Here is a 25,752-nt window from a genome sequence, read left to right on the forward strand (position 1 = left end):
GTGTAAATGAATAGCCAAAATCTGTTTCCATATCTGTGTTCGTATCCGTTTAGTACTATCCGAATCCGTCCGAAAGCTAAATGGATGCGGATACGGATAGGCTATTACTATCCGAAAAACTATATTTACATATAAATAGATAAAATATCTGATCCGTATCCATGTCTGTATCCGTTTAGCATTATCCGAATCCATCCGATTGTTAATCGGATGTGGAAGGGATATAGCACTATCCGAGCCGAATCCGATCTATTTATTGCCACATACATATTTCAAGCCTGCGGTAAATGGATTCCAATTCATCATGACTTAAGGAAAAATCTTTAAAAGACTAAGAAAGATGTTGGCATAGGTCAAAAGATGGTGGAAAGTAAAGGGCCCACTTATATATAAGGTGATCATAACATAGATTAATTTATCAACCATATCTATTACGCACGTGGAAAAAAATTAATTAAATTGTGACAGTAATAGTATATCCATGAAATTATGATAGAGCGATAGTAAAGAAAAAGCGCACCCATCATTTCAACACAAATTCACAATTTTGCTTTGTCGTCTAGTTGTTGTAGCAACGGTTGTGGCTTCTCCTTTTTTTTCTATTCATGGAGTCTTGTCTTCCTATGAATTTAGTGCACTGAATCGGATCAGGTATTATCTATATTGGAAACCCATATGGATCGGCATGGATAGGTCCAAGTCGGATGATTTGCCTTTAGTTTTTCATAAGAGGAGGATTTTTTTGCCTGTTTTATCCTGATTCGTACCATTCCATCAATATGGAATCAACCATGTATCAGGATTGATGTCTACAGATGTTCGATACGATCAATTCTATCCCAATTCTTAAAACCATGTTACTTTAAGAGTCCAACTTTGCAACACTCATTCCTTTTATCGGTTTTTTTTTTTTTTTTTTTTTTTGGTATATACTGTGTTAGATCAAAACCACACTGATAAGTCAAGACATGCTAATTTTTGTAGTACTGAATTATTTTGATACTCTATTTATCATTTTTTCAATAATATTAAAATTTGATATGTGAACAGGGATCTATTTGTCTAAAAAACAAATTTGTCCCTCAACCGATTTTGCCATATGAATTAACAATGTTCCAATTGCAAACATTAATATAAGAATTTGATTTAAAATGATTTTGCTTTATGTAAGAATATAAGAAAAGGTTCTTTGAGCCCCTGGGGAACGGTATGCTAGTACCTCTATATCTATCTCTCTCCGTCTCACATGAAGTGACCTCACAGCCCAACTATGGTCATTGATGTGCTCTCTTATGCTGCGAGAAACCTTTTCCTAAAAATATTCACACAAGTGAGATGTTTGTCAATTTCTAATTGACATTATGAAGCCTCCTATTGTTCACATTCTTTTCAAATAATCTTTAAATTTTTTAGAAGTTAGTTTTATACACGAGCAACACCTCAGTCATTGGATAGGCATGAGAATTGAGTATTCTTATCAAACTATAAGTGTTGATCGTATTCATATACGACCGTGCATAAAATCTTTCCTTAACTATTTAATAGGTAAGGGTTCTCTACCACGATACCCAGCGTCCCCTCATAATGATTTTTATATTTATTTTTTTAAATGAATATAAAAATCTTTATAAGGGAGTGTTGGGTCCGTGATAGTTAAGATTTCCCTTTTCTTTTAATGGGAAAGGGTTCTCTAAGCAAGTGGCATAGAGGAGAGCACCAAGAGCTGTGACAAATAGTATTGTACGTTAAAGGGCAACAAGTAGGGGTGTAATCGGTTGGCCTCGATTGGTTTCAGTCGGCCCTAATCGGTCCCCACCAATTTAAGGCCTTGTATCGTTTCTGCCCATTTAGGTAATCGGCCCTCGTAGGTTAGGGCATGAACATTTTTTTATTCAATCGGTTAGTTTCCAGTCCATATTCGAGCTCAAGGTAATTGGGCTAATTGGGGTTTAAATAGGCTAATTGACTATTTGGGCTATAAACGGTCCTTAAATGGGCTATAAACAATATTATCAGGCTAAATAGGATTAAGCAAACTAATCAGACTATTAACGGTCGGTTATCAGTCGACAAATATTCGATCGGTCTTGATCGAGTGACCATCAGACCACTACCTTGTATTGGGGCCGCCCGATTAACAATTTCAATCGGTGCTTGAACCTAACACATTTAGTAGTCAATCTGGTCGGTCTCAGTCTTCAACCGGTCAATTCACATCAGGCCTATCGGTATGGGGCGACTTTAGACATCAGTAAGCCAATGAGATCATTTCATGTGAGGAGAGAAATAGACATAGAAATGCTAGCGTACTCTAAGTAGTCGCTTGAAGAGTTTTTTTTTCAATGGGCAAGAGATTGCTACTTGGTTGTGTAGTCTTGCACTAGTGTGAGGGCCAATGAGAACATATGCAGTAGGGCTACAACAGGGTCGGGTTGGGCCGGGCTTTTCAAAACCCTAGCCCAACCCTAACTCCCTTTAGTTGGGCCCAGGCCCAACCCGACCCTGACTCAGGGCCTAAAAAATCCAACCCTGACCAGCCCTCAGGGTCGGGCCGGGCTAACCCTGATTGGCCCTAATCATGGAGTGGGAGAAGGTAGAGATGCAGGGACTAGACCGAGTTAGGCAGGGTCTAGGAGAAAATTATCAATTTTACATAAAATAATACAATAATAAAATATATTATCACTTATTATCTTCATATATAATATATTATATAATAAAATATGTGTGACATTTAAAGTTTATATATATATATATATATATATTATAGTAAAAACTTAAAACAAGGTCGGGTTGGGCAGGACCAGGCTCAACCCGACGCCTCAACCCTAACCCGACCTGACCATGACTCAGGATCAGCATTTTTCAACCCTGACCTGCCCTCAGGGTCAAGTATCTCAGCCCAGGTCCTATTTGGGCTCAGGGCAGACTAGGGTGGGTTCGGGCCGACTGGGCCAAACTTGCACCCCTAATAGTGACCATTTTTATTATCCTACCACTTTTCACCCACATTATTTTTTTGGTAAAGACCACTTTTCAGCCACATGAATTGATGAATTGGCACAGTGAGGTTCACGGGTTCACATCCTTAAATCTTTTTCACAAAGAGATTTTTATATTGAAAAAACTGAAAAAAAATCAATCATGTCTATTATAGCCTTTAAAAACTGAGTTTTGCCAAGTGTAAAAGCTTGTGTGTTAGTCTCTTAAACACAAAAGTTAACAAAATTAAAGGCAGATCAGCCACAGTAAATATATAGTTTGGGTTTGATTGGAATATTATGTTGGTAAATATTTTTCTATAATAAAAGATCTTTATACTTTATTCTTTTTAAATTGATTAAAAATTACAAGCGAATTCAATTAATGATAGCTTCTTCTGGTAAGAACCGTCCGTGCTTTTAATTTAATTTACACAACTACCAAACTTTTCCACAGCCGTGAGAACAGGAGCGAAAAAGTTATTTTTTTCAGACTTTCAATTTCTGTTCTTCTGGTTTACGGCGGCAGGTACACTATTCAGTATTCACTAACTTCAATTCGTAGTAAAAGCCGCGTTTTGTTTTGTTTGTTGGCAAAAGATTTCATGGACAGTCCTATTATCCCCAGAGTGTCTATCGATGACTCAATTGATTGTGTTATGTGGATTGATGATGTGGTAATATTGATCATTAAATATATACAGAATGATTTAGATTAGGGGTCAAACGGTTTATTCGTAATGCTTTTGGTGGATTGTAATCGAGTTTTGGTTTAAAGTCGAATCGTTAAGTTGAGTTCGGCTTTACAATCCATTATTATATTATTACTGATTCGGTTTCAAACTTTTATATATAAAAAATGCAAAAAAAAAACATTGTTAAGTCACATGGCCCCTGTGTCCAAACATAATGGATAAAAATCCTTTGTAGTGCCTTGCAGTTCAGGTCTGTGAACTTGACACGTGGAAGATGTTTCATCCAACGGTGCAAGCAGCTCGAGAAGAAAGGAAAAAAAAACTGGGTCAATCGAGCTTGCACCATTGGATGAAGCCTCTTTCATGTGTCGAACTCTCAGACTCGAACTGCAAGATTAAGGCACTGTAGGGGATTTTTATCTAGACACAATATCATATGAAATTATCACCACACCCCTATAAAATAAAAAATCTCATCCATGTTGATATCTCTACACGCATTCTCATTGGCCCTTGTGCTAGGGCATGGACCACGGGATCAAGTAGAGATCTCTTGCCGATAAAAAAAAATATATTCAAATTTTTTAGTTTCTAATTTTGGTCGGTCTGGTTTGTTTTGATTTCATAAAAATCGAAATTGATTGAGTTCATTTTTTGTTTTGATTGGTTTAATTGGTTTGGGCTGAAATTTGACACCCATTCTCTAGATTGGACCTATATATCGTCTTTTATTATCATGTAATTCTTTGGTAGTTGAAGCATTGTCATGCATTTTCTAGGTAATCCTAAAATGTTCCAAAATTTTATTTTGCCACTTGCCAATTCTAATTGAGCTGAAACTTTAACACGTATTCAAAGAATCTTTGGGTTTGTCTTTACAGGAAAATTATTTCCTCTAGGTCCCTACCCCCGCCCAGTTTCCTAGTCCTTGTAATAAGGGGGTGGACTCCACCCGAGCAATGTTCAAGCAAATCGTTATCCTCTCCTGTAACTGCACGGTGCAGTACTGCTTCGTGCAGTGCAGCAGAGGCCATGTGGCACAGCAGGCCTCACATGGTACACATGGCTTCTGCAGCCACCGCACGATGTAGTACTGCACCGTGCAGTAACTGTACAGGATAGAAATTCGTATTCAAGCAGGGGTAGACAGGGAATTGGAAGGAATAAAGTTCCGCCTCTATACAAAATTAGAGTCCCCTCAAACCTCGAATGTGGTACAATTAGGTGGGCCATCCATAAAAACCCTGCTCATATGATTGTATTGTCTAAAGAAGATACCAGAAGGAAGAAGATAGAGAGGAGACTAGTGACAAATCATCTCCACATGGATCAAACACCGCCTGTGGGTGACACAGACACAGTGTGTCACATGATACCATACCCTTATACGCTTTTGTGCCTCACTATCTATATTCCTATGATCCTATCCAAGCTAGTTCAGCTCTACATTATCATTCTGTTGGAATACCCGGTTTTTCGGTTGTAACAGAGTTGTTCTTCTTTGTTATTTTTCTTGTTGGGTTTCGTTCCTTATAAAGGGACCGCCGTTTCGAATTTTCATGGCTGAGTTATGATTCTGAAACGTTTTAATTTCATGTAAAGCTGGGTGGGTGGGTTTATCCAATCTCCAAATTTCAGTAGTTTTATGTAGGAGGTATTCATTTCTCTGTTGTGTTTCAGATACTCTGTCTCTATTTCAGTAGAAGAACCTCTCTCGGGTTTCTCTGATTTTTTAATGGTGATCTAAGTTTCTTACAAGTTTGTTAAAAATCCTCGTCGAAGCCCAATTCAAGCTTGGTAAAGAATTTGTTCTCATAACCTTTACGTTCTTTCTGATCTGATGCTTCCTTCAAGATTCATAATGCATGCAACCCACTTAAAGATTTGATAATACTGGATACTGTCATTTCACTTTGTTTGAATTTCTCGAGTTCTTTGATTTCTTCGGCTGGTTATTTTAGCTTAATTTTTTTATTTTTTTTTTGAAGTTTGTGTGTTTTTAAGAATAGCAGATTTGAAGAAGAAACAATTTGCAAGAGTTTAACTCTCGATTCATCTATTTGAATATGGAAACTCAAGTAGATACTAATAAATACCATGTAAGGAGTTAATGACGGTGTTTATGATAATGACCAGCCAATGCTGTCACAACCATATAAACCTTGCTTCCATTAATGAGTCGATGCCGTCTTGTTTTACTATCTTCATTTAGCAGCGGTTGAATTTTGGGTCAAGTTCCACTAGAAGATAAGTAAAATTCCTTGCATTAAGAATTTCATGGAACATTCTGGCTCATTTAGGCCAAGGAAATGGAGGAACTTGAATTTTGGGAACTGGTGATAATTTCTACTGGACTACATGATATTGTTGCTCCACTGCAATTTGTTCTGTATTCTTAATTCTTTAGGAGAGTACTTGCAACTCAAAGTGACATTCTTGTGGGATTAGAAACTTTTCTAATATGATGTCGGGAATAATAATCACTTTGGAATGAAGCTATAGAATTTATTTTATGATTTCTCAATGTTAATTTTGTAGGTTATTTGATCTCTAGAACTTATGCTATTTTATAATAATGGTCAAGAAGTATCATTTGTATTACAGAGTATTTGCTGATTATTCTGGAGATCCATTGAGGTTGCATTATTTTTAAAATTTTAATTCAAGATTACAATATTACAATAACCTTGTATTCCTTCCTCCACCTAACCTTTTGTCTACAGGTGCTACAGTTACGCTCTAAGATGGTTGAATTTGGGAAGAAGTTGAAAGAAAGGCAAATTCAAGAATGGCAAAGGTATGCTTGGTTAATCCATAATTTTTTTAATTTAATTCTTTTTGTTTGAAACTGTTACTTGAAATGTCCATAATTTTTTTAATTTAATTCTTTTTGTTTGAAACTGTTAGTTGAAATGTTCGGACTCCCCCCCCCCCCCCCCCCCTTTCTTCCCAGAAGTGAATATCCTTTTTGTCTACAGACGCAGTTGGATGGTAATGTAGCCAACCCACTTTAATTGAGTTGAGTTTAGAAACACTGTGAAGTGGTATGCTGTGGAAGAAAGTTTTCTTTTGGAAAACTTTTGCTTTGTACTAGCTTTAAGGAAAGGGAAGATTCTAAGAATATATTTATTCTCAAGAGGACACATTCTGCATCATATTTTCTCTTCAAAGTATTAAACTGCTCCATTTGATCAAAATCCAGAGTCCTATGAAGGTAAAACCATTTTGTCAAAGGAAATGGTTTTGGAGGCTATGGGCCTGCATCATTAATTTCTCTTTCTCCGATGAGGAGTGATTCATTCGTATCTTCTATCACCATACTGTGGTTGTGTCTATTTAGCATCACAATGCTTGACTGCTCTAGCATGATTCATATTTGGAAAGAATACTAGCATTGTAAATCTCTGATCTGGAGTTTTACTGCCCAAACTAATTATAAACTTTCAGTTTCTTTGATCAAAAGTATGCACCAAAGGACAGGCTATGTTGTGAAATCATTTTGCCTTCTGATTTCCTTGCTTCTTCTTTTATTCTTGGCTCATCACACTCAGCCTTAGTTCCATACTGTTTCATGAAACTTTGAATGCTCTTAGGTTGTGAAAATTTGAAAGTTTTTCAACCAAAAACAATAAAAAAATAAAAAATTTTTGAATGTTTTACTTTTATAATTGTACGTGGCATCCAAATCACTATGCGTTCCACTCTGCTATTATTTTGTGACTACAATCATGATGTGCAATTTAGTTTCATGGCATTGTCATTCATTTCAATTATTGAGCACTAAAATGTTGATAGGGAATAATTTTTTTTTTCAACACTTGTAATATGGCAGAACATTCAGTAGGTTTGTTGTACACTGCATCAGAGTCTGTGGTCTGGAAAGGGCTGTTTCTTGTGCGAATTATCATCTCCATGTTGAAAGTTTTGACAAGATAATACTGTCAAAAGTTTTACTTAATATTTCTGTTAAAAAGTTTTGCCTCAATAATCCAGGCATAATGAGCACCTTTATTTCAGATTTTTTTCGGGAGTGGGTTCCCTCTGACGCCAGAGTACTAATTCTGGGGATTGGAGGGTCCCTATTATGAATCTTAAAATAGGGGTGATCAATGAGGAGAGAGAGGGAGTGGGGGCCCATTTATATGTCGGCGTGCAAAGGAATCTGCACACAGACGGCGTGCAGATCCTTTTCTCTTTTTTTCAAAAAAATATTTTCCATCTTCTGCAGTTCAAGAACATTGCTCAAGGAGGTGTCATGTTGGGTTATCGTGTTGAAACTTGTTACATGAAGCAGGATGCCAAATTTCAATACACAAACTTCTTTAGCTACATAGTCAGTCCTTTCTAGGCTGTTGCAATTTAATATGCCATTCTTATTAATGGAATTGAATGTCCATGTCAGTCATTGGTTATGGCATCATTCAGCATTTTCTTTTGTAGCTCATAGTTAGGCTAATTAAAACTCTATTGCATGTTAATATGTTGATTGCGTTCAGATACTACATCAACTACAAATTAATGAAGAAGAAGGTGAAGCAGTATGCTCAACAAATTGAGGTTGGAGCTCAAGACCGCCGTCATGTTCTCATGGAATTCTCCAGAATGCTGGATAATCAGGTATTAGAATTATAGATTGGAAAGGCAACTCTATTGTATGTAGCATATGAGTATGTGATACATATTTTACAACTCCATTCCTTCTCGAATGTTAAAACTAGAATATGAGTATGTGTGATAGATATTTTATAACTACATTCCTTCTTGAGTGTTGTAACTATCTCTTGCATCATTCTGCCTGACATATTTGTACTCGTTTGAAATAGAAATGAAATCATAGTTATTTGATTCACTGGTTCAGTTAGTTAGAATTCAAATTTTATAATTCATGGCCCTCTAATAAATACTGTCAAGGATAGGCTTCTACATCTCATATTTTGCTTCTTATATTTGTTGAAGGCTTGTACTGCTGTGTTTCAAAATTCAGATTGAAAGAAAAGTCCAAGGATATGAATTCAATGATATAAGTTCGTAATAATCTAAAACGTGCTGACTGTATCATTGTCCCACAATGACCAGACATTTCTTAGTTATTACTTTTGTCAATTTACTTAATTTGAGACATCTATTCCTTTAACTTTCATATCTGTACTGTCAGAAATTTACTTGCAAATGGTATGAAAGTAGTCAATTTGCAATTCAGATAAGGAACAACTGACATTGGTAATTTTGGTCGAATCCCATCCTAGTGGGAGGCAATGGTTACCTGAAACAAATATCTGGAAATGATTCTCTTTGGTTTATTTGGTAATCGGTTATGAAGTCAAGATGTTTTTAGGCTCTTCTTCATGGCCTTGACATTTTGAGTTCATGTTAAAACTTAAGAGTCTCTTGTTGAAGGTTTCTATCAAATTCTATTGGATGTGTGAGTGTGTGTGTGTGTGTGTGTGTGGGGGGGGGGGGGGGAAGGGGAGAGACTGATAAATAGGGTTTTGATCTCCTAACAGAATAGCTTTAATAGAAGATCAAACAAGTAGGATTGCAGGATATATGAAATAAAACCAGAAACAGAAAATTATCAGCAGTTAGGATTAAACACATAGTTGTCATGGCGTCTAGGAAACCCAAGGGCCCAAGGCATTAGAGGGGCCCCAAACGCAAGGTGACACCAACAAGGCACCCGCCTAGGAGACCAAGGCACCTGGACGCCTTGACAACTATGGTTAAACATATCAGATCAAGCTCAAACTTCAGTCGATGGGTCTGCCCTGATGACTGATCAGACCTGAAAAATTGTATCAAAATATTATGGCTGGATCATGAGATCTGGAATAATCTTTCTGTATGTAGGAAAACTTGAAACAAGAACATAATAGCAATAAATCGATTAGCAGAGCCAAATCAGAAATCTCAGAAGCTATTGGAATGCAGGGCAGCAGATCAGAACAGATCTTAACAGGTAGCAGCAGAACATGCCTTGGATGGCCTGGTGGCCTAGGCAGGTGCCTTGGTCACCTAGATGTCGTGACAACTATGCAGCAGAACCTGAAATAAATCTGAGATCGATTTAGAGAACTGTGAGAAGAGAGAATTTAGAGAATGCTTGGATGTCTTAATCGATCACCCATAGCCTTTATTTATAGTAAACAGAATTACAACTTATTCCTAGTCTAATTAGGAATGAAACTTACTCTTAATCAAGTAGGAATGACTCCTAATCAAAGTAGGACTAACCCCCTTACCTATTCCTATTAGGAATTCCCATCATAACTAGGAATCCCAAATAGAGATCGGTTAGGGGGAAACAATACAGAAAAATAGGAAATAAAATAAAGGACAAAAAATAATAAAGCTAAAAGATTAAGTTACCCCTATCGGGTATTTTAGCCTATTTCAACACTCCCCCTCAAGTTGGAGCAATGATGTCGATCATGCCCAACTTGACTAGATTTGGATGAAACAATTTCCCAGACAATCCCTTAGTGAAGATATCAGCAAGTTGATCAGCAGATGTCACAAAGGGAATACGAATCAGCCCATCTTCTAAGTTCTCTTTGATGAAATGCCTATCCACCTCAACATGCTTGGTACGATCATGCTGTACTGGGTTGTGTGCTATGCTGATTGCAGCCTTGTTGTCGTAGTACAGCATCATAAGAAGACGAATAGGAACACCAAGATCTTGTAGCAAACCTTTAAGTCATAGTAACTCACAAATACCTTGTGCCATAGCTCGAAACTCAGCTTCGGTACTAGAACAAGCAACCACATTTTGCTTCTTGCTACGCCATGTGACAAGATTTCCACCTACAAAGGAGCAATACCCAGAAATAGACTTCCGATTTGCAGAACCAGCCCAATCAGAATCAGTGTATGCTTTTATCCGTAGATGACCATGCGTAGACAAAAGAATTCCTTTTCTAGGAGCTTACTTCAAATAGTGCAAGATATGAAGAACAACCTCCATATGAGAAGAGTAGGGATCATGCATAAACTGGTTCACAGTACTCACGGCGACAGCAATGTCAGGACGAGTATGTGAAAGATAAATCAGCTTTCCTACAAGTCTTTGGTACCGGCCTTTATCAACAGGCTCACCCTCTTTCTCCTTGAGTCGAACAGTAGGGTCCATAGGAATATCTGAAGGATGACAGCCTAGCAACCCGGTCTCAGCCAATAAGTCTAGGACATACTTCCTCTGGGAGAGAAAAATGCCTTTAGAAGATCTGGCTACTTCAATCCCAAGAAAGTATCGTAGTTTCCCTAGATCTTTAATCTCAAATTCTTGTCCAAGGAAGGTCTTCAACCGTCTGATCTCATCACCATCATTGCTAGTAACCACTATATCATCAACGTAGACTATAAGAACAGTGAGTTTTTCACCAACCCTCTTTATAAAGAGTGTGTGATCAGCATTACTCTGTTTATAGCCCACAAAAATCATGGCCTTGTGGAACTGGCCAAACCATGCTCGAAGTGACTGCTTCAGCCCATAAAGTGCACGCTTCAGTCTACATACTTTTCCTTGGTTTCTGTCACAAGAGAACCCTGGTGGAATGTCCATATACACTTCCTCATCCAGTGTTCCATTTAGGAAAGCATTTTTTACATCTAGCTGCTGCAAATCCCATCCAAGGTTGACTGCACAAGATAATAACACACGAACAGTATTTAACTTTGCAACAGGTGCAAAAGTTTCCTGGTAATCAATGCCGTATGTCTGAGTGAACCCCTTGGACACGAGTCGTGCCTTATACCTATCCACAGTGCCATCCACCTTCTGTTTCACCACAAACACCTATTTGCATCCAACGATTTTCTTCCCAGGTGGAAGAACCACAAGCTCCCATGTGTTATTTTTCTTCACGGCGTTCATTTCTTCCATTATAGCTGCCTTCCACTTTCCGTCTGATAAAGCTTCCTTCCAATTGTTAGGAATACGAACAAAAGAAAGAGAGGAAACAAAGGCACGAAAGGCTGGGGAAAGGGAATCATAAGAGACAACATGAGATATGGGATGCTGAGTGCAAGTTCTGACACCTTTGCGAAGAGCAATAGGTAAGTCAGGATCATTACCAGGTGGAGAGGCAGGTTCTGGATCCGAGTTCGGCAATTGGATGGGTACTAGAGCAACAGTTGATTGAACCTGCTTATGTTTCCTTGCATAGGCATAGGTTTTCACATTACTGGCATCAATCCTCCTCTGAAATTCACTAATAGTCCTCTGGATAGGAGTCTGGACTGGGGTAGATTGCTCCCCCTGACTAGAAATGGTCTCCCCCTGTATAGGAACCTCTCCCCCTGACTCAGGGGGAGTACTAGGGGCAAGCCGAATTGGTTCAGACTCATGGTAAACAGACTGAAGTGGAGGTGGAGAGTCAATAGTCAGCACATCTTCACTAACACTCTCCCCCTGAAGAGGTGGGGACACATAATATGGAACATTTTCATGAAAGACAACATCCATGCTGACAAAAGTCCTGCGGGATGGAGTGCAGCGGAGGCTACGTGGGTCAAGTTTCCCAGGGGACCTTGTATCCCTGGCATAACAAACACAACCAAACACCTTAGGTGGGACTATAAAGGAAAAAGAGCCAAGTAATAGCTCAATAGGGGGTTTTGAAAGAAGAACCTGACTAGGCAGCCTATTAATTAAATGGGCTGCAGTAAGGACAGCATACCCCCAATAAAGGGAAAGGACATTGCGAGCAAACATAAGGGCCCTAGCCACCTCCAAGAGGTGGCAGTTTTTCCTCTCAGCCACACCATTTTGGGCTAGAGTGTCGACACAGCTGGTCTGATGGAGGATTCCATGTGCAGCAAGGTATTTTTGGAACTGACCTTCCATATACTCTTTCCTATTGTCACTCCTCAAAATTTGAAGAGTGGCATTAAACTAGGTCTTAATCATTTGATGAAAGTTTTGAAAACATAAAAAAACTTCACTTTTTGTGTGCATAGGGTATACCCAAGTGAACCTAGAATAACAGTCAATGAAAGTGACATACCACCGATGGCCAGTCAGGGAAGCTTTCCTACTAGGCCCCCACACATCAGTATGAACAATATGAAATAAGGAAGAGGATCTTTTATTAGAAATAGGATAAGTTGAACGCTTCTGTTTAGCCAAGACACAAAGCTCACAAAAAAATTCTTCCTTATTACAGTCTTTAACTAATGCTGGAAATAAATTTGATAAAGTACCTAAGGGGGGATGGCCTAGTCTAGAGTGCCATTTATGTAAATCAGAAGAGAAAGATGCCGAAGGTAAAGCCTGAGTAGGTGTAGGATCGCCATTAAGAAGGTACAATCCGCCATGCACTTTACTCGATCCAATCATCCTCCCAGATTCCAGTTCCTGAAAAACACAGTGAGTAGGAAAAAAGGTCACTTTACAATTTAGGGATTTAGTGATACTGCTAATGGAAAGAAGGTTAGTTGTAAATTTGGGAATATGCAACACAGATGACAGTGTGAGGGAAGGAGAACAACCAATGGATCCTTTCCCTGAGATGGAGGAGAGGGACCCATCAGTGATTTTGACTTTATCCTTACCAGAGGTAGGAGCATTTGTATTAAAAAGGCTAGAAGAACCTATCATGTGATCAGTAGCACCGGAGTCTATGATCCATGGAGTGGATACTACTGATGCACAATGACCAGCAAAAGAAATACCTGTACGGGCAAAGATGGAACCTGAATTGGCAGCAGACGTAGTAGAGGTAGTTGATGTGTTCAACATTCAACGCAAAGCCTGGAGTTCTTCCTGGGAGAAACAAATGTCAGCAGTGGGAGTTGGAGCTACACTTTCAGTATGATTGGCTTTGTTTTTAAACTTAGCCCGACCACGTTTGGCCTCAAAATCAGCTGGCTTCCTATGTAATTTCCAACACTGAGCCTTAGTGTGATATGGTTTGTGACAATGCTCACACTTAACAGGCTCTTTGGTGGAAGCAGCAATACTGTCAGAAGAAGCAACAGGAGTGGGACCAGCAGTCTGTAATGCTGATCTCTCAACTTTAGGAGTAATCATCATGGCAGCCCTTCGTGTCTCTTCACTGTGAACATAAGAAAAAGTCTCCTCTAAAGTGGGGAAAGGAACCCGTCCAAGGACTTGTACCCGAATAGGGTCATAGTCATCATTGAGGCCAGCCAGGAAATCATAGACACGGAATTGGTCTACATAGGTGTGGTAGGCAGTAATATCAGTAGTACTAGTAGGCTGGAATCGAGCATAGTGATCCAATTGCTGCCATAAACACTTGAGGGCAGCATAGTATTTGGTGACAGACATCTCCTTCTGAGTAGTGGTTTGGAGTGTCTTCTTGATTTCATAAACCTGAACACCACTACCTGAACGACCATAAGTGCCCTTGACAGCTGTCCATATTTGTGTAGCAGTGTCAAGGAGAAGATACTGACTAGAGAGGTCAGTGGTCATAGAGTTCAGAACAAAGGACATTACCATTGCATCATTGGCAGCCCATTTAGTACGAGCAGCACCTTCTTCGGTAGGCTGTTTGGTGGTGCCAATAAGATGGCCAGTGAGTCCCCTACCAGCCACTGTTAGGGACAATGATCTGGCCCAAATTAAGTAGTTTGAACCATCAAGCTTGATGGCAGCAGCATAGGGAAGGAAATCAGACCTAGTTTGATATCCTCCAGAAGTAGCAGTAGTCATCTCTGAGTCACCCATGATTCAGCCAGACAGAAAAATCAGATCTGTAACCTTGATCTGTACCTAGTCTGGGATTTGCAGAATTTTCAGCCTACTGAAACCTTGATCGAATTTCCCTCTAATAGCAGGGAAGGTATCCACCAAATATTAGCTCTTGCTGATGAGCCAATAACACTGGTTGCAGAAAACTTGATTGCAGAAAACTGATTGCAGAAAAGTGCAGAAAAATATTGCAGAAAAGGTGCAGATCTGGATCGATGCAGAAAAAAAATTGCAGAAAAAGTGCAGATCTGGATTGAAATTACTTCTGCAATCTTCAACTAAGTACTGTTGTAGACCACTAGGGGCAGGAACCAGTCTCCATAAACGTAGAAATCAAACTTCAGTTGTAGAAGAGCTCGATCTCCAAGGATAGAAATATCCTGCCTGCAGATTTAGGTCATACCACAGATCTTCGATTCTTCAATGAGGTGACATTGAGGGCAGCAACTAAATTTGCATTAGATCACCTCATAGTTGCTGCCCTGATGGAGAGAAAGAGGCCGAGAGTGGTGGAGAGAAAAGAAAAAAAGGAAAAACAGAAACCGAGAGAGAGGTTCCTGAATAAACAGAGAAAACTGAGAAAGAAGAGAGGGGAGAGAACCAGAAATCGAGAAAAATCTGTTCCTAGATCAGATCTAGCTCTGATACCATGTGAGAAGAGAGAATTTAGAGAATGCTTGGATGTCTTAATCGATCACCCATAGCCTTTATTTATAGTAAACAGAATTACAACTTATTCCTAGTCTAATTAGGAATGAAACTTATTCCTAATCAAAGTAGGACTAACCCCCTTACCTATTCCTATAAGGAATTCCCATCATAACTAGGAATCCCAAATAGAGATCGGTTAGGGGGAAACAATACAGAAAAATAGGAAATAAAATGAAGGACAAAAAATAATAAAGCTAAAAGACTAAATTACCCCTATCGGGTATTTTAGCCTATTTCAACAAGAACAACCAGATAATTATTAGCAGGATAAGTGATCAGTAACAGAACTTAGTGAAAGTAGCAAGATGTGAAACTAAGAAACCAACAGAACAGTTTGATCGGAGGGATTTAATAGGATAAATCTGACCTGTAGGCTGTAGCGTGATTGGAAGATAGAACATGGATAGAAAGAAAGGTAAATAATTAGGGTAGGAATCCCACCTAAGCCTCATCCAGAATCCACTGACTACACACCACTGAATCCACAGAGTAAGGTTTGAATCCACAGAACCAAATCAGAAAACTGAACTGTTTAATCTTCAAAATTGTGGGGAAGGCTTATGGCTAGTACATATATTTATGGCTTAGGAAAGATAATGTCTATCTTAAGAAAAGGGCTTACATAATCCAAATAGGAAATAAGAGCTGCTATCATCCAACCAATAGGAAAGTTCCAATCTGACCTAGAGACTTAACAACCAAGATGGGCTTTACAATAAAAGAGGAAAAAAAGTTTTTGAGCTTCCACGATGGGACTGCTTCACAAGGATAAGATTTCTGTTGTAATCCAGAATCTAATCTCAAAGAATCTGGAAACCTCCAGCTGCAGGCTGTCATGCTTGCACGCTGTCTGTCATGCTGGCTGTGATAGTTGTGACAGCTTCTTTCTTCTCTGGCACTGTTGCGGGAACTTATATTCTGCATTATTGATGGTCCCTCAAGGTTGGACAATTTTATTGACCCTATTAGGGCCTATTAGGGTGGTGATTGGATGTTGGGTCATTATCTTATGGCATACCTCTAGGAATGTGAATGTAATAGTGCAGAGGACAACCCACTGTGAGCCTTTGGAACCTAGATTCTGTGGAGATGTATTATTTTGAGGCACATTGGGTATGTGACAAGAGCACAATAAGTCAAACAGGTTAAGGATATTAATTGATCTTCCCACAAGGTCATTAACTCTATCATAATGATTATGGTAAATATTTTTTGCAGGTGAGTCTTCAGGAAGAATATCTGTCGTTTCTGTTATTAGAGGCCTTGAGTACTCAACATGTACCCTCTTAAAAACTGAATGTTTATGTGTTTATGGTTGCTTTCTTGGTAACCCAGGTCCCCTTATATTGGAGTTGTACTTCATGGAAAGAATACTATTTGTTGATTTAATTACAATTGATGATGAAGTTAGTTATCTCCTCTGTGCTTTTTGAGGATGCATTTGATTGTTTTTGTTGATTACTTATTTATTCCTTGTCATTGGAAATAACTGTCCTGTTTCCGTTGACATGGGCTTCTTCCTAGTTTACAGTAATGCATTCTGATAGAAACTATGGTGCTTATTTTTTTCTTGAGGTTGAGTTCGAAGTAAGTTCCTTCTATTTACCTCTTTGTTATGCTTTCAGATTGAAAAGATTGTTCTGTTTCTCTTGGAACAACAAGGGAAACTTGCAAGCAGGATAGCCAAGCTTAATGAACAACATGAGGCTCTTCTACAGCAGCCAGAAATATCCCAAATAGCTCAACTGCGAGAAGCATTTAGAGCAGTGGGACAGGATCTTTTAAGGCTTCTCTTTTTTGTTGAGATGAATGCTATTGGCCTGCGTAAGATACTGAAGAAGTTTGATAAACGCTTTGGGTATAGATTCACTGATTATTATGTTACAACTCGTGCAAATCATCCTTATTCTCAGCTGCAGCAAGTGTTCAAACAAGTGGTAATGTGTTCAATATAACTTAGTAATACTTTTTCTTCCTTCAATTTTTTTTTCTTGTAGTATAGAACAATAAGAGTCTTGTCAAATCATTTGTTAGAGGGTTTTTTTTCTTCACCTGAATTAAAGCACTATTGATTAACAATGGAAAGAATATGCAGGGTATTGGGGCTGTTGTGGGAGCCCTTTCCCGCAATCTCGCTGAGTTTCAAGACCGGCATGGGAGCTACTTATCAATTTATGATCAGCCAGCACTTCCTCCTCAGGTTATATCTGCATATGTATCAAATTTTGAGTTGTTATAAGTTTTGTCAGTTTTCACAGAGCACTTCACTGATTTTTGTTTCATTTCATTTGTGAGGATTAGTTCATAGTAATTTGAAATCATTAACTCTAATTAATGGTATTTTCTGCAGGATCCTGTTATTGAATCAATTAAAGCGGCAGTAGACAGGTTAACACATTCCACAAGCTTCCTTCGCTTTCTCGGACAGCATGCACTTATTATGCAAGACGAGTTATCAACTCCAGTAGAGGATCACGTTGATGATGAGAGATATCATTTCATGTCACTTCTTTTGAACTTAGCAAACACCTTTCTTTATATGGTCAATACATATATTGTTGTTCCAACAGCGGACAACTACTCACTAAGCCTAGGAGCTGCAGCAACAGTTTGTGGTGTTGTTATTGGGTCCATGGCTGTTGCACAGGTGGTTTCTTCATTGTATTTCAGTGCATGGTCGAATAAATCATACTTCAGGCCTCTTATATTTAGCAGTATTGTTCTTCTTTTGGGAAATCTGTTATATGCGCTGGCTTACGATCTTGATTCAATAGCAGTTCTTATTATTGGTCGTCTATTTTGTGGGTAAGTGATTCCTTATTCTCCAATGACTTGATGGATTGGACTTTTTGAATTTGGTGGAGTTTATCCAATTTTATTTGTATCTCACACTTGACACTAGAAAGTTCTACTTTCAATAACTGCTTGGCAAACATTTATGGGAACATGTAGTTACTGGCTTATAAGCTTCTGTAGTCGCATTACAAACTTGTCAACTGTGAAGTTATAAGTTGTTTGCTATTTTATATTATATGGTCTTCTTTATTTTTTGAAAATTTCCTGCCTTGTTATTGTATTTACTAATACTCCCCGGTTGGAAAAGAAAATTTGCCAAAAGAAAAAAAGTAATCATCAGCGTGCCCCTTGGTCTCCCCCTGGGTGGAAAGGTGCAGACCTTATTGAGTAGGGAAAAAAATAATAGAGGAATTGAAGTGTTCCTCTCGGGAGCTGACATTGGAGGAGGGGAATGAAAGCTAATAACACTGAAGTTGTTGGAAACTCCACGCTGCCAAGCTTTCTTTTCTATGTATATTTGAAGTCTATACTGTAACAAATTACTTTTAGTAGGTTTCAAGGAAAAAAAATATTCACAAGTACTGGATGAGTCATTTCTCTACAAAACCCAAGTAGTTGTTACGAGAGATTCTCTTCTGATACATAGAGTAGGAGGTAAGAGTGTACGAAGGATTAAAAAAAAGAGAGAGAGTTTAGAATGAATATTGATTCCATTTTGAAGAGGTAGCATTTCAGCATCCAAGACATTGCCTGACTTAGCCTGATGAGAATCCAAGAGAAGGTTAAATGGAAGATAAGTGAATGAAGTAATTGCAGTTGTTGTGGGGTAGTTGAGACTTGAGAGTGAAAATTTGGGTCACTATGGAATGGGAGGCTGAATAAAATCAGGGTCTGGACATTTGATTTATATTTATTCGATTTCTTCAAATTGTAGTTGGTGGGCGCGGGGGGGGAGTATGTGGTAAGTATGAGTCCTTTGTTCAATTTTATAATTAATAAAACACTAGTAGGGTTATGTCCGAGTTTGACTTCTGTAAGCTTACTGACCAGCATGGGTGCTGTTTTGTTTAGCTGCAGTAATGGAATGTACTGTATATTAAATCGTGGTCAAAGTAGTTGTCTGTTCTGGAGTCACAAATTTGAAAGTCCATAGAGAGTACGCCAAGTGAAACATTTTTTACATTGTCTATGATATTAGATTGCAGCCTCTTGCTCATGCACTTTGTGAATTAGTCATTGGGGAAGTACGAATAAGCCCCAGAACTCCATAACAGAGAAGTAATGGAGAAACTGGCAACATTACAGGTTTTCAAAACTTTTTGTCAAATTCTTGTTTTGACCCTACTAGTTGCGCAGTTTTTAAAATACAATGGTGATGTTTCATACTTTCATTCAATTGATTTTATTATGCCAATATGTTACCATGAGTAGCTAGTGGTATAAACAACAACAACAACAAACTCAGCCTTATCCCAACTTAATGGGGTCGGCTACATGGATCCAAACAAACAAAGTAGGTAAAACTGAGGATGACCAAATAAGGGAATGAATAGATAATAAATAAAAAAAGTTAGTGGTATAAACACACAACTCTTTTGAGCATGTTCATATTCTTGAATTCTGTATATTTGTGTTTCTTTACAAAATTGATCTTTACATAATTTTTTCTAATATTTCAGGTTGGGTTCTGCAAGAGCTGTTAACCGGCGTTACATCAGTGATTGTGTGCCTCTTAAAATACGAATGCAGGCTTCTGCAGCTTTTGTGAGCGCTAGTGCTCTTGGGATTGCATGTGGTCCTGCTCTTGCTGGCTTACTTCAAACGAATTTTAAGATTTACAAGTTAACATTTAACGAAGACACCTTACCTGGTTGGGTTATGGCACTGGCATGGTTCATCTATTTAGTGTGGGTGTGGATTTCGTTTAAAGAACCTGCTCATAAGACAGAAGTGAACAATGTACAGCCGGAAGCTAGTACTGGTATGTTGTCTTAGAGCCCACATTTTTCCCTCCTTTTTGGTGATGAATAGAGCACATACTATTTTGACCATGTATATAGCCCAATCTTATGATTGTTACTAACTATTTTTGTGAACTTAATGTTTTAGTCTCTTTATTCTCTTGAATAACTATGCTAGCTGTTGTTTGCCATGAGAAACACCCTATTACTCTCCCTTAACCTCATTTTTGAAATATTATTTCAAAAAGTTAGCAATTCAAATTTTTCCATCAATGTTGATTAGTATGATTAGTATGAAATCTAATGTCCCATGGAGTATTTACTTAGAAAAAATGAATACTTATCAGGACCAGCAGAAAATGATGCACTGGAAAAAGGCCTTGCACAACCTTTGCTTTTAAGTTCAGAAGAGAAGCAAGAAGATGAAGATAACGATGGTGACCAAGAATGTGATGGTAGTGAAGAAGCTTCTGAGGAATCACACAGACCAGCTGCTTCAATTGCATCAGCATATCGTTTGCTTACTCCATCAGTAAAGGTTTGTAATTAATTTCAAGTTTCTTTTCGTCATGAAACAGTTCTCTAGGTTTCATTAAGAGCATTTTATTCATTAATATAATAGACTTAAGAAAAAAATCAATTTATAGGTTTCTAAAGTTTAGTTTCCGTTCATCGTCTTGGCCTGACAAAGTACCTGTCATTATTTCAATATTGATCAAACCCATGAAACATCTCTGGCCATATGGCTGGAAAAGAAAAAAAAAATCATTGGAAAAATTCAAAAGTTTTACTATAGTAGTCCGAGGACATATCCGTGGAAAGTTATGAGCAGTGACATCAAATGTTTGGGGCCACATATCACTGGACATCTTCTTATGGTAACCATGGTCAAAGAGATGATGGATACAGTGATGATGAAACCTCAATAATAAATCTTATCTTTATTGTCTGATGAAATGATAAATCATACTCCCAACTTCAAGTGACATTAAACGCCTAATCCACAACATGAACTACTACTTTTTTTTTAGCCCGAATATTATCTGGGACCCGGGGAAGCCCCTAAATTTTATTAAGATAAAAAGCCAATAAGAACAAAGGGGGGGACATAACCCGCCTTACCCCAACCCATGAAGAAAAAATATTCTCAATTTGAAACCAAATCACCTCACCCTTTCCCATTATAAAACTAAAAAACAAAACTACATACGAAAAACTGGAAGTCCCGCTTTGTCCTCCCAAATAATACGACCAAGATCCTGAGGAATGTCCTTATTTGCAAAGAAGGTAGGGGAAGTCAAAGAGATACAAGCAAAATTAGTCAAGTAATCAGCAGCCCGATTGCTTGCTCGAAATGAAAAGAAAAGGTTTGCTCCAAGGAAGTCAATCAAATAAAGAACCTCCTGGAACCAATACCAAAAAGTCCATAGAGGGCAAAATCTCTGGGTGACAAAACGCACTATGGTCTGGGAATCAGAACTGATATGACAACCTGTATAACCCAGTTCGGCACACATACGAAGGCCATCTAGAAGCTCCCTCTACTTCTGAGTTAGTGCAAACTCCATAATAATTGGCAAATGCCTTAACAAAGGAGCCATCCTGATTACGTACAAATAATGCCACCCCCTCCAGTAAAATCTCATTATTCCAGTTTGAATTAAGTATTGATTGGCTATGGCTTCAATATTTATCTCAGATCAACTCAATTTCAATCAAAGTCCTAGTACCAAGATTGTTAAGGTCCAATGTTCTCAAACATGATTCAGAATAGGAGTTTTTTGGGTCATGGTAAGAACCGACTTATTCTCTGTTTGCACAGTTTTAGGATCTTCTTCTTCCACACCATTCCCTTCACCTGCTTCAGCTAGGTGGACTTGAGCTTCTGGTCGATGTTTAGGACATTCATAAACTGGATGCCCTTGGTTTCCACAACTAAAATAACCAGTGGGATTTCCTTTAGCTCCTTTTCATGATCTTGACTACCTGAAGTTTGTTGCAACTGATTGGTAGTGCGATTAGAGATCTCTCGATTTATCAATGCCTGTCGACATTCGTTCCTTTTCTGAAATAGGCTTCTGGTGTTATGGACATAGCTTGTCTTCAGCCTTTAATGCTAGTTGGTAAGCATAATTAACACCCACATCCGGTGTAGTGTCGTGGCAGACTCATTATCCATCTCTGAAGTCTAAACCTTGTTGCTGCTATGTGATTAGTCAACTCTCTGAACACCCATAAAAAAAAAATTAATAAAAAAAAATCATATCCCATCATTCTTAAATTTACATCCATGCCCTTGTTAGTGTATTATGCATACCCACATATATCCTACAAATTAGTGTGCTTTGTATTAGAATTAAACTTAGATTTGTCAGTTCTAAAAGTTGGATTTGTCGATGAGGCATTTTGAGAAACAGGAATAAGAATATTTTAATGGAAAATCATTAGGAACTTAATTAGAGTAAACTAGACTGGTGGCCTAGATGGACTAGTCTGTTGTCAGGTCAGTGACCATAATGAACTTCGTCCCCCTTTTTCATCAACAATGGGTAAGATTTTCATTTGTTAAGAAAAGTGTAATGCCAACATTTGTGCTTATATCTTACTTGACCACTAATATATAACTATAACTAACTTGAAATTGTAGCTTTTGGTAACTGTCCCCCTCCCCCTCGGCGGATTCTTCCTCTTTTGGATTTCTGGACCTATGAACAACCCACTAATGGAGGAGGAAAAACAACCCACTAAATTCTGCAAATGGAAAAAAAGAATCCCTTCTCTTTTCAGTTTCCAAGTCTGTATCTATATTTACAGTCATAACCTCAGTAAAAATATACATCTAATGTATATCAGAAATCCTCTAGCCACTGTTCCCCGTCTCCCAAATGCCCTCAGATATGCTGCTGGAAATTTGTTGATTCTTTGATATTAACAATGAAATTTTAAGTAGGACACAGTCACAGCATTTTATCTGGGAATCTCAGTTGTGTGTTCCTCATCCTCCTTTTGTTTCATGCATGAATAACATAATCTCATTAGTCAAGGAGCTTATTAAACCAAAACTTTCATGTATATTTCTGTTTATTATTGGAACTAAGGCACTATTAAGTATTGACCTCCCATATTATCATTCACCTTAATCTAATTCCTTTTTTTTTAATTATATAATTTCAGGTGCAGTTATTGATTTACTTCATGCTCAAATATGCCATGGAGATAGTACTTGCTGAGTCTAGCGTCATTACTACTTATTACTTTAGTTGGTCAACTAGCACGGTTGCAATATTTCTTGCCTGTCTTGGGCTTACAGTACTTCCAGTAAACATTGTCGTCGGAAGCTACATCACCAACATGTTTGAAGACAGGTAGGTTTTCTAAATGAGATTTCTTTTTATATGCTTATTATTTAGGTTTCTGCTTTTTGTCTTAAAATTTTATTGTTAACTCATACCAATGTCTAAGAACAGGTTCCGTTATGTTACTCAGAAGATCTAGGCTAGTTTTATGGCCAGCATAACAGTGACTCATGGTAAATGAACTTGGCCAGAAATAAAATGAAATCTCAGATCTCAAAGCTGAAATCGGGTAATTAGCTAGTGCTCTGAAAAAAAATCTAAACCATTGTAGCTAAAGGAAACGGAGGCGACTCAACTAGAACCTCCCAATCTGAGCACCTCTATAAGTGCTGTTTCAGGATTTTATTTATTAATTTCGTTCCATGTTTATTTGTATATCCCAAATGACAAGAGTGGTCTTGTTGGACTGTTGATATGGGAAAGTGCTTATATTCTCCAGTTATTATGCAGAGTCAAACAACAGTTGTATTTGTTATTTTTGTATTGATAACAACCTACGTGGGGATAGTATTAATTCAGCATCAAGATTATTATTATTTTGTGCAATTCTCTGGGCATGGTAGTTGAAATAATGAAGATACAGTGCTTTGAGTTTGATCAGTTATGGAGTTCTGTTACTATGCATGATATCCATTTTATTCTTCCAATTACTTGGTTTGGCAATTGAACCGTTGAAGATACAGTGCTTTGAGTTCAATCAGTTATGAGATTCTGCTCATAGCATGATATCCATTTACGATACATCTAATTGCTTGAAATGTTTATTTCTACACGGCCTCCTATTCTGGCATGACTAATTGAAGAGTTTTCTGGTTGATTCAACTGCAGGCAACTTTTACTGGCAACAGAAATTATGGTAGGGATTGGCATACTCCTAAGTTTCCATCTGATAGGGACATATACTGCACCACAGTATGTCTGCTCAGCGCTCATCACATTTGTATCTGCTGAAGTTCTTGAAGGTAGACACTGTTGCCACTTTACTTGATGAAATATTATTGCATGCGAATTTTATAGTTTTATCAGGCTAAGCTTGTGGTGTTTGTAGTGATTTGATGGTGATGTTAATGATTATGGTCAATTTATATTACAGTTAGTTTTACCGTTCAGTGCAAGGAGTAAGGAGCTTAAAACAATAAAAAGAAAGAAAACTAGTTACAGGTTTAAATCTAATGCAGTTGAATGAAAAGATGGAGAATGGGCATTCCTTTGATGTTAGTTCTCTAAAAGTGGCAAACAACACAACTGAGACTGAGTTATTGCTAAATTAGTCACAGTACCATTTGATGAGGGAAAGACCTAATTAGCTACAATCCTCAAAATTGCAACTTGTTATTGCTTTCAAAAAGTGTCCTTAATGACTGTTATAAATATCTTTTGATTTGCAGTCTAGGTTTTTCTATTAATCTTAATTGTATCAGTTATGTTTACATGATTTCCTCACTTGAGTATTTGACTTTTCACTATCATTCATTGGATCAATGCAGGTGTCAACCTATCACTCCTATCTCGGGTCATGTCATCCAGGCTTGCTTGTGGGACCTACAATGGAGGACTACTTTCAACGGAAGCTGGGACGTTAGCTCGGGTAGTTGCAGATAGCACGATAACGCTGGCAGGGTACTTGGGGACGAATAGACTCTTGAACATAACCCTACTTCCTTCACTCTTCATTTGGATATCCTCCATTGTTGCCACATGCTACACCTACAACTCTCTCTTCTAATAAAATTCTCTTGTTCTCTTAGTCAAATGTGGCAATCTATTCTTTCTTAGAAGGGGTTGTTTTTTTGTTAATTTTTCATGTCATGCTGTATAGTTGACTTGCAGTCAATTGTTAGATTTAGAAGGTATAATTTCTCAATCAGTTTTATGAAATCCTTTTTCAGTTATTAGTTGCTTTTGTCATGGAGAAAGTTTTTCACCACCAAAGATGAAGAGATTAGAATCTCCTGAACGGTCAGTTTCATCATTAAACTTTCACCCCCTATTGTATGTGGTCGATATAAATCGAAGATCACAGCAAAGGCACAATTCCTAGACACCTTTCGCCACTTGTGGAGGACATTCTCCACCTTGCTACTTTCTTTCTGTCCTGTTGCTTCATGCATATTCCCAGAGATTGTAACAGTATGGCTGACACTCTGGCTAGGAGGGCCCTTTCTGTGTCGAGTCGGTTGGTCTGGCGTTTATCTACTCCGTGGATTCAGGAATCTCGTATATCCTTTTTCTACCCAAAAAAAAAAACCTTAAATTTATTTGGAATTTCCAAAACACTAGGACTGATTTAGAGGGTTATTACTTTATCGCCACTTACCCTCAAAGAAGCTCTTTTATATATGGAATATGCAAAAGTACAGAAATACCCAGATGGGTATGTAATATAACAGAAGATAATAATATATACAAGAAGTCCAGTAGAATCCCTCTTCATCTTAACACTTTCCCTCAAACTGATATTGGGTTGACAGCATAAATATTGTCAACAAGATACTAATGTGATGAAGCAATGTACGGAAGAGAAATTGTCAACAA

At 38.0% G+C, this 25,752-nt stretch overlaps 1 protein-coding gene across 2 annotated transcripts; it reads left to right on the forward strand.

Moving 5' to 3' along the window:
• The first annotated feature begins 5,389 nt into the window (after window positions 1–5,389).
• LOC122649011 (SPX domain-containing membrane protein At4g22990-like) lies at window positions 5,390–24,970 on the forward strand. Of its 2 annotated transcripts, none has more exons than XM_043842358.1 (11): window positions 5,390–5,473; window positions 6,400–6,473; window positions 8,173–8,293; window positions 16,730–17,041; window positions 17,200–17,304; window positions 17,455–17,909; window positions 19,580–19,881; window positions 20,218–20,399; window positions 23,036–23,226; window positions 24,046–24,179; window positions 24,705–24,970. In XM_043842358.1, the coding sequence occupies exons 2-11, from the start codon at window positions 6,421–6,423 to the stop codon at window positions 24,941–24,943; spliced, it is 2,094 nt and encodes a 697-aa protein (XP_043698293.1). In that variant the 5' UTR covers window positions 5,390–5,473; window positions 6,400–6,420; the 3' UTR covers window positions 24,944–24,970. The 2 variants fall into 2 exon arrangements, with proteins under 2 accessions (XP_043698293.1, XP_043698292.1); XM_043842357.1 differs by having other exon boundaries at window positions 5,391–5,473; window positions 20,209–20,399.
• Window positions 24,971–25,752: the final 782 nt, after the last annotated feature.

Source organism: Telopea speciosissima, chromosome 1 (assembly GCF_018873765.1).
Source record: "Telopea speciosissima isolate NSW1024214 ecotype Mountain lineage chromosome 1, Tspe_v1, whole genome shotgun sequence".
NCBI classification, from domain to species: domain Eukaryota; kingdom Viridiplantae; phylum Streptophyta; class Magnoliopsida; order Proteales; family Proteaceae; genus Telopea; species Telopea speciosissima.

Bases quoted from the DNA above. Each gene is read 5' to 3' on its own strand.
- LOC122649011 (XM_043842357.1), top strand. From the start codon at position 6,421: ATGGTTGAATTTGGGAAGAAGTTGAAAGAAAGGCAAATTCAAGAATGG. The intron at 17,305-17,454 runs GTTATATCTGCA...TATTTTCTGCAG, and splicing joins AGCCAGCACTTCCTCCTCAG to GATCCTGTTATTGAATCAAT. The intron at 24,180-24,704 runs GTAGACACTGTT...GGATCAATGCAG, and splicing joins ATCTGCTGAAGTTCTTGAAG to GTGTCAACCTATCACTCCTA.